General features: G+C 41.6%; 1 protein-coding gene across 1 annotated transcript; it reads left to right on the forward strand.

Moving 5' to 3' along the window:
• The first annotated feature begins 1,599 nt into the window (after positions 1-1,599).
• On the forward strand, positions 1,600-7,636 carry LOC139133862 (uncharacterized). Its single transcript, XM_070700630.1, has 6 exons — positions 1,600-1,885; positions 2,411-2,542; positions 4,251-4,500; positions 4,725-4,960; positions 5,338-5,491; positions 5,821-7,636. Exons 2-6 carry the CDS (start codon positions 2,441-2,443, stop codon positions 6,840-6,842), a joined length of 1,764 nt encoding a protein of 587 aa, XP_070556731.1. The 5' UTR covers positions 1,600-1,885; positions 2,411-2,440; the 3' UTR covers positions 6,843-7,636.
• Positions 7,637-9,207: the final 1,571 nt, after the last annotated feature.

Genomic DNA, 9,207 nt, shown 5'->3' on the forward strand with positions numbered 1-9,207 from the left:
AGAGTAAAGGTTGTTATAGGCAGAGTATCCTTTGTGGAGTGGTCGTGTTACGTTTGATCATTTTCAAAATTGCCGCTTTTTTGTTGACGTACGTCAGCCATATATCTTTTATTAACAAAAAGCCACAGTGTGTTAACTCGTCTGGTTTCTCGATTTATTGGCACTTGAGAGAGCCAACCCACGCTGCGTGACGTCACAGCCGCATCTCCGCACAAACAAGACCTCTTGCTGGAAGGCGATTTTCAAAAACACGGTAATTGGGGGCAAAAATGTAAAAAGTCGTGACGGCCTGGTATCTAAAAAACAAATACCAAACCATAGTGGATTACAAACTTTAAACTGAGACAATAACAAGCGGATGTTGTTCGCGTGGGTCAATTTTGAGCGGCGCGACGTCTCCGTTTTATTGTTTTCAAATTCTTGCGTCGTGTTCAGTTCATTATCGTCGTTACATCCTTTTAGCTCCAAATTTGCAAATTTTGTATGTAAGACATTTTCTTAATAAACTAACCAACGCCTGATTTCCTGGTTTATTTTCTGTTGTCAGTCTCTGAAACACAGAAATTGTGAATATAATTAATGAAGGAATTTCACAGGTTGATCTTGCTCAAGGGTGCGTACGGCGAAATTAGTCAATTAACATCAAATCGCAGCCGGCTTCTCATAAGCACTGTCGGGGAAACTAGATGCTTATGCTAATTTAAAGTTATCTGGACATTGGTACATTTTCATTGCTCGTTGTAGGCACTTATAGTTTAGGGGAAAAAAAGACTGCCGTTTCCAAAAGCATAGTGGGAGAGGAATTGTATGGAATTACGCACAGGGTAGTGAATATTCACGGTTTTGTAAATACGGCACCTTGTCGAATTCACCCAAACAGATAAAAAGTGGTTGTGTTTCGTTTATGAGATGTCGCAGGAAAAGGGGGCATCAGTAAATGAGCCCTAAACGGTCTGAGTATTGCCAGGGGTGCTCATATCCGGAAACTTCATACGGCGTTAAATTTCGTGTCGTGATTGCAGGAATCCGAGTTGGCAGTTTAGCAAAACTACATCTCCTAATCGCGGTTTGATCGGTTTCGATTTCTGACCGATACATGTCGAGTTTTCTGGATGAATTCTTGGAATTTTCCGCCTGTGTAAGTAATCTTAAACACAGCACAATGTCAAAAATGAGTAATGAAGTCCCTGTACAAGAGAATGTTACAAAATATCTAGTTTTCTTTATTTTTTGATAAATATCATCGCAGACAATTCTGTACTGGTTGAAGGGTCTATATTGTATTTAAGTTTTCACTTAGGGGACCGGCGCAATTTCAGATGAACTATCCAAAACTCGCCTAAAACAAAGCAGTAAGTGCGCACACTGTTACAAAATTTGCATTTCAAAGCTGGCTGTGATTTCGACCGCGTGCCATCCAAGAAGTTTGGAAACTTGGATGCTCACGAGAGGCGTTGATTACAAGTGAATAGACGGTGTCTATTGATAAAACTAATTCCGTATGCAACAGCGTGCCGGCTATTGATGGCAACCTGTTGAGCGCACGCGCCGATCGCCTTTTCAAATGTCGTCGGCCAACGAGAGGATAGAACGTTGGGCGTCAAAGCCTTTCGCCTTTATGTCCCGGAGTAGGTGCTAAGAAGTGTCGCGTGTGTCGGTAACTCGTCGCGTGTTCAACAACAAAAGACAGCGCTATAGACCCTCTATATAAATAACTGCAGTGGGGTACCAGCAACAGTGCATACTTCAGCCGCTTGCAAGCGACGTGCGATTCCCTTCGGGTGAGCTGATTTTGGATCATTTACATTCCGCCAACTCGTAGTGTCGCCAACTTCGCCAGCTCGCCTGTGTTCAAATCCCACCGCCAGTCAATTTGAGCGCAACGGTAAGCTGAGGGCAGCATTTGCCTTTGTTGTTACTCCTTACGGAGTTCGTGACCATTACTAACATTACTTTTAAGGGTCTATGAGCAATTGTGTGTCGGGACATTTTTTACAATACGTTTCGTTCGTTCACCTCCCTTTCGATTGTTTTTTTTTTTTTTTTTTTTTGCCTCTACGAACCCTGGGAACTCATACAGCTATCTCTTTATACCTTTCCAACGTTTCCGATCAAAGCGCGTCGGTTGGTGTGTCCGTCTGCGTAGGCGTACGCAACTCTGGTCAGCATGTGGTCAGCTGTGGCGTGAGGAGCCCTACATTTAGAAGCAAATATCAAAGTTCATGAAGAGACGCCTATATAAAAATGGTCTCGCCAGATGAGAGCGCACTCTCTCATACACTCTCGTCGTCTGCACTACGGGAGTCACTCACTCCAGCTGACTTACTTTTGATGAAAGAGCAACCAAGTGCGACCAAGAGAATCAGTGGCGGACTTTTTTCACAAGTTTCATCTTTTTCGCTCTTCTCAGGAAAAGTTCAACTGGAAATCTTGCCAAGAGATGACGATGCCCGTGAACGACGGAAATTACCGAAGAATACCGACTCACGTCCGCTACAATTCTGAATGGGATTGGGACATCAACGACCAATGTGTTCCCACTGTAAGTATCATTTTCTAATTTCTATTACCGGAAACAGGCTTCCGATCCCAACGCAGTCGCAATGACACGATTTTAAATTTCGGCGTTAGTAAATATTCTCAGCCCCTAATTGTCCCCTTTTCACAATATCGCCCGTTGTCGTCTTATTTGCGTAGGGTTTTTATCAAACGTTTTCGCACATTGGTCTTAATATCAAATAAATCCGCCGTTCATATGAAAGACGATTTTCCGGTAGTTGTTAATCAATTACCCACTGCAAATTGTAATACGACGCAATTTAGCATTCAAAATGGGTGTTGGGGGTGTTATACTCAATACACAGTGTTCACTGCGTCACTATTGTTGACGGCTGCGGCGTAGTGATACTTTGACTTTCTGGTTTTGTTTTGTTTTGTCAAAGAATTGAAGATGAAACGGCGAATCGAGTCCGCTTCAATGTGCACGTTTTGGCTCACCAGATTTACACACTGCAAAGTTTCTTCATGCATAATCTATGTTAATTCCGACTGACAATCTGCTCGGGTGTTTTGACTTAAAACGCGTGCCTCAATGACGAGTCGAGCAAAAACCGTCGAAGCGTAAAGTTTGAAATCTCCGCGGTTAGAGACGGGATAGCGTGTAGATCGCAGCCGCATTGTTTATGCTCGCCGATGTCTTCTAGGCCTCAAACAATCACGCCTCCTAATCAACATGACGCGATGGACGGCTCTAGAAGGGATGTGAAAAGAGAGTTCGTGAAATATCAATGACCAGGGTTCGTGACATTTGGATTCAATGCGCGCCATTCATCCGCTAATTCCTGTAGTCGTGTTGGTCGAACGTAATCCGGAATTGGTCGGTTGCGCGCCAACCCCGACGCAACTGCACCCTTCTTTCTGTTTCATCGAGGGGCGTACAAATATGGGACTTTGGACTGTTTGGTAGTCAATTAAGTCACCCTGAATTCGCTATTTACATACTAATTTTGACCTTCTTTCGAGTCAAGAAGCTCGTTATTGTTGTCCTGTATAGAAGCCTTCAATTCGCTCGTTTTCTCGCTTGCTCGCTGGTTTTGTTTGCCGTATATCATTTGTGACGGTGTCTTGCCTCTAAACAATAGTTTATGCCTTAAAAGCAAATCAAAGCCCGATTCTTCTTGGCTGCAGAAACAATATTGAGTCTGTTGACAGTCCATTATATACATTGTATGCTTTACCAAAAACAATATCTTTTACAGAAATTTGTAAGTCGTTCGTTTCTTTACAGCTGCAGATCTCTAACCATTCTTTTAGTCCAAACAGACGGTCGCGTGTGCATGTACAGCCGCCTTTGAAAGTGGTCTTTGGAAATTTAAATAGTCAATGGTTTGTCTAAACCAATACATCTCTATTCTAAATTCAATTTAAATACACTCAGGCACTTGATTTCTGGATCAACGCGTGCAGACTAGATTTACGTTGGTATTGTTTGCCAAATCGATCAAAGGCGCGTGCTAAAAAAATGAAGCACTCGCGACCAGCGCTTCATTCAGATACTGGCTTCAGTGTAATTCGTAGTGCAGTACGTAACGCGTTACTCATTGCAAATCTTCGGGTCCTTGTTTTCAAACCATAAATAAGAGTGATATAAATCATAGGGCTTAACCCACCAAAATATTTTGTACATAGTAACGTAGTTTTGACCTTTAGCATGGCGTATGACGAAATCGTCCCCTCTCTTTGCGTTGCAGCCCACCATCAATGACGATTTTGAGGAGTGGACGGATGGCCATATGCGGTTCATTTATCGTTGCACGGATCAAGAAGCAAAGAAACACAGCAGCGGCTGGGCTATGCGTAACACCAACAACCACAAGTGTACCATCCTGAAGAAGTCGTGTCTGGGAGTGGTTATTTGCGATAGAGATTGCACCGTTTCAAACGGCGAAAAAGTGAACCTTCGACCGGCTATCTGCGACAAAGCCAGAAAGAAACAACAAGGTAGGTTTGCGTCTATGTTGATATTGTCCCTTGACGTTAATGACCAGAATTTGCTCCTTTGTTATTGCTGATTTACAATGGGAAGTGTTGAAACTGCAATGAATGGACATCCCTCTGCAATCCTACCATCTGCCTGACAGTCGTTTGTAGGGGGAAAACGACTTTAATTTATTCTATTGTCGACAATCGCCAATCTTGATATCTATGTGTGATTTGTTCTGTAGGAAAGCCATGCCCGAACCCAGCTTGCAACGGCAAATTAGAAATCCAACCGTGTCGCGGACACGGAGGTTACCCAGTCACACATTTCTGGCGTCACGAGAACAATGCTATATATTTCCAGTCCAAGGGAGTGCACGACCATCGCCGGCCAGAGGCCAAATTCACCGCCGAAGCACGCCGAAGTCTGAGTACCAAGCGTTATCGCAAACTGTTCAGCTACTTTGCTAAAGAAGGACTGGTAAGTTAAATTCCTTAGACTTTCATCTATAATTAAATTTGCTTCGAATATAACAAAATCTTTGTCGATATCAGAGGATACTTGTTGCTCTCGAGTTAGGAGAAAAAATGACCAGTTTTGGGGTAGATTTATAGTAGACGGTGACCTGTGACTTACAAGAATAGGTTTTACATCCTTTAGCAAACCATGTTCAAATAGAACACACTTATTGTCGATATCCTAGGGTACCTGTTGCACACGATGGAAGGAGAAAAATGGTTGGCCAGCTGGGCGATAGATTCAGTAAAATCGTCACAAAAACAGCGCCATCTAGCGTCGACATAGCAGTACGTCCTGTTATATCGTACATACTTAATTTTCTTTTTTAATTTTCACAGACAAACCAATTCATCCACGGCGTTGATCTGTACATGGTGAAGCCTTCTAGAGCGAAAAGAGCGTCCAGTGATCTTGACCTTGATAGTATGAAAACGGAGCAAAAATCGAAGAGAATATGCCTTCAAAACGAGAACAACTGCGGGTCAAACAACGGTGAGTTGATCTTCTCTGTGAATTTGCAGTGATTTATTTGCAGTCATAATATATATCAGAAGAAAGTTTTGGTAACCAATGCCCGTCACGTTTTTGCTTTAATCATTACTTTTTTTTCGATAATTACAATAGCCATTATGATAAAAATTACTTCATGATAAATGTTATTCCAACTGTAAGTAGGCATCCGGTTATGGGGGCTATACTACACAATTAGCTTGCCACCTAACACGCAGAGCGCAGGGCAAAAGTACAAAGAACTCGTGAGATGGGAACCCCCTATTTTCGTTTCGAATTCTCATCTATGTTGTCTTTTTACTTGGTTCCAGATCATCTGTTCCGTGTCGACGACACCAGATCCAAAGCTGCCACGGCGATGACGACTGTTACAGACCCCGCCCCACTCGACAGCAAGGCGAAAGTCTCCCCGATCCAAATGGTCGAAAACAATTACCAGAGCGTGCCGAGGGGATTCCAAGAGGAAACACTGTATCATCGCAGTTCTCCGATCGACCAACGTTCCCTTCATTGCGCTTTGCCAGGCAGCTATACCACGTCCAACGAGTTCTCCTCTATGAATTTCGTCGACACCGTTGACACTGTCTCGAACGGCTACTATCCGGACACTTCATCACCGCATTCCGTCCATAGCAACGAAGCCATGCTGGACAGCAGGCTGTCCCCGCTCAGCGATCACTATGGCGCCGGCCTGAACACCAGCGACTGCAGTCTGGCGGTTGCATCGAACAGTGAGCCTGTTAAAACTACAAACACTGTCAGCGACGTAACGCAAGTGTTGTCAACCAGTGCACACGAACAATACGACTGTAACACGAGCAACTCCCCACGTGCATATTTACAACTCGACTCGTACACACTGCCTCCGATTAATTCATTTCTCGGACAGCAAGCTGAAAACGGAGCTGTGCCGCAGGGGCCGACATCAGACTTGCACAGCCCTCAACACGTGACAACGACTACAGTCACAGACAGTCACAGCTACAACGGCAACAGTGAGTATACTGAGCCCGCTAACGACGTCTGCGACGACCTGGTCAATATTGAAGGCAAACTATTCGACGAATCCCTAACTGAGACTTGCAGTTCACTTCTGTCTCAGCTCAGAGGTGTGTTGGATTTCCCGGAAGGTTTCGTTGACACTCAGTATTCGCAAGCCAGACCCCAGACCGATTCTGGTTTCCATGACAACAGCTACACCGGACTTAATTTCAGAATCAGTGAAGTGACCAGTTACAACACGCAATACAGAACTGCCACTCGCTTTTCAGAGTACGCCTGGAAGCAGCCAATTGCGGCCTCTTGTGATTTCCAACCCACTTTCACCATGTAGAGATCGCATGGTGGCATCTGCCGCTATCTAACCATTCCTAACCAACCATACTAAAGCAACACAATTTCGGGTATGTTAACGTAAAGGCGTCATTTCTTTGTTTTTAAAAGAAACAAGGCTATAACATTTCGTCTCTATAGCATTTTATATAAAAAATAGGCAAAAATCGATAAAAATTGTCACCTAACATTAGTACGACAAATAGAAAACAGTTCTTTTAATCTCTTTCTACTGGCCAGAGAAAACCCAACTTTCATGTGACCGCTAGTTTGGCAGCTTTTCAGAACTTTTATTTTGTAGAAACGTAGCAGAAAAAGAGCCTTTCCTCAATATTAGACAAAAAATATACACTATAACCGTGCTGTATATACCGTGTAGATGCATTATAAAATTAATAGCTATGTTGATGTAAGGGTTTCTTCTAACATGTATCGATTGTGCAATCAGAGTTATTATTTAATTTTTTTAACAGTCTTCAGGCTGGTTTTTGATAATCTAGAATATGGCGCTTTTTATTCAATTACAGCTTTATAGATGAAATGTACAGTTCCATTGGTTTTTGAAGATTTCGATGATAAAAATACAGTTCTCTTTAGGAAGAAACATAGGAATACTGCTTGTCTATATTTTCATAAGAGACCATATGCCTTTTTTCTACTTTTATATGTTTTGTCTATTATTGTAGACATACGTCACAGTACAGCGTTACGCTGTTGTTTTTTATGAATCAGTCAACTATCGGGGCTGACTTTTTTAAAATGTAAAGTAAAATAAATCACTTTTCATGAATATTACACCTTGTTTTAGTGTGCATTATTCACTTTGTTAAGTTTACATCCACGCTTGCGTATTGTGCGTATTGGTCTTTAGCGCAACATTCTGCGAAAAAAACACCCGCTTCTTCAAGAGCCATTGTTCTGAGCGCTGTGGGGAATGACCGGGTGTAAGAATTTGAGATATCACCTGTTGAACATCTTTATATGAACAATGATGATACTGCTGTATAATCTCGTGTCATACCCACACATAAATGTGACTCTCTAATAGAGTCCAGCAGTTCATTTAGCATATTAGGCATTCTTTGCGGGGAGACTGTGCATATGTAATATCATAGACAATAGAAGCGAGTCTATATTGTAATAGAGAGGTCTTCAGCAACTGTTATGTATCGCGTTGAAAGTGGTGTTATCATAGAGACGGGGAGTGATTGTGAAATTACTACTCCCATGCGAGATACAGAACGCATTTAAAAAGTTCAGTCAACGAATAGATTTGAACATTTTTGCCACTGGTAAATGTTATTTTACATATTCAAAGCATATAACAAATCAGGCTCGTGTTCTGATATACACGCCATTGTACCCTATGATCATACGGGATAAAATGCTAGAGTTCGTGATTTTTATTAGAAGAATGTTTTGTTTTCGACTCAAGATCATGCCAGACGAACGTTCGCCCGTTGGGGAGTTGAAAGAAGTATATATTATAGAACACAGAAGTTAACTGATATGATTATGGCGTTATATGCCTTGAAAGGATCATACACGACCACTTTCTACTGTCAGGAAAGCCCAACTTTCACGAATACACCTTCCGACGCTGTAGTTATGGAGTTTGACAATGGACGTCACAGGTCACTGGCAGTTTTGTTTGCGACTCAGCAAACCACAACACCATATGGTAGTACCATGACAATAATATATTCACTGTGTTATGGTACGGCGCGCCAAATGTTTCAAAATATTTATCGTCATAGAGTAAAAATAAACTGTCAAATTTTCTTTCTAAAAAAGTCTTAAACGTGTATGAATAATAAAGAAAAAAGTTCTTTCGTCCATATTATTGCATTTTATTAATGTACCTTTTCATAAAAATAGCATTCATTTGAAAATACGTGTCATTAAATATTTGAATGCGTCTGTACAGATAAAGATGACGTGCAACCGTCTTTCTTGATTGAAATAAAAATTCGATGGAATTACGGAAGAAAATAACCGAGAAAAGTATTATTGCAAAAAAGGGCAGAATGTTATGTAATGCTTAATTGTAAAATATTCTTTAAACCGTAATGAGAAGATAAACTTTTCAAAAATTTGGAAATACCACACTCCCATACTTATTGACGTACACATACACGTGTATTTGATATAAAGGTGCAATGAATGCTGATTATAAGAGAAAAAAGAAAAAAAATCAAGCACACACAAAAAATATTGAAATGATTAAAAACAAAACCACAAATAGTACTTGCACTACTACCAAAAAACAAAACGAACCACCATCAGGTCTGACTAAAAAAGAAAGAGAATCACAAAAGTCGACCGAGATCGCGCCGGCGTTGAGGCTGTAAAGAAACCAAAACGAG

The sequence above is a fragment of the Ptychodera flava genome, chromosome 5, assembly GCF_041260155.1.
Source record: "Ptychodera flava strain L36383 chromosome 5, AS_Pfla_20210202, whole genome shotgun sequence".
Taxonomy (NCBI): Eukaryota; Metazoa; Hemichordata; class Enteropneusta; family Ptychoderidae; genus Ptychodera; species Ptychodera flava.

Bases quoted from the DNA above. Each gene is read 5' to 3' on its own strand.
- LOC139133862 (XM_070700630.1), top strand. From the start codon at position 2,441: ATGACGATGCCCGTGAACGACGGAAATTACCGAAGAATACCGACTCAC. The intron at 4,501-4,724 runs GTAGGTTTGCGT...TTTGTTCTGTAG, and splicing joins AGCCAGAAAGAAACAACAAG to GAAAGCCATGCCCGAACCCA. The intron at 5,492-5,820 runs GTGAGTTGATCT...ACTTGGTTCCAG, and splicing joins CAACTGCGGGTCAAACAACG to ATCATCTGTTCCGTGTCGAC.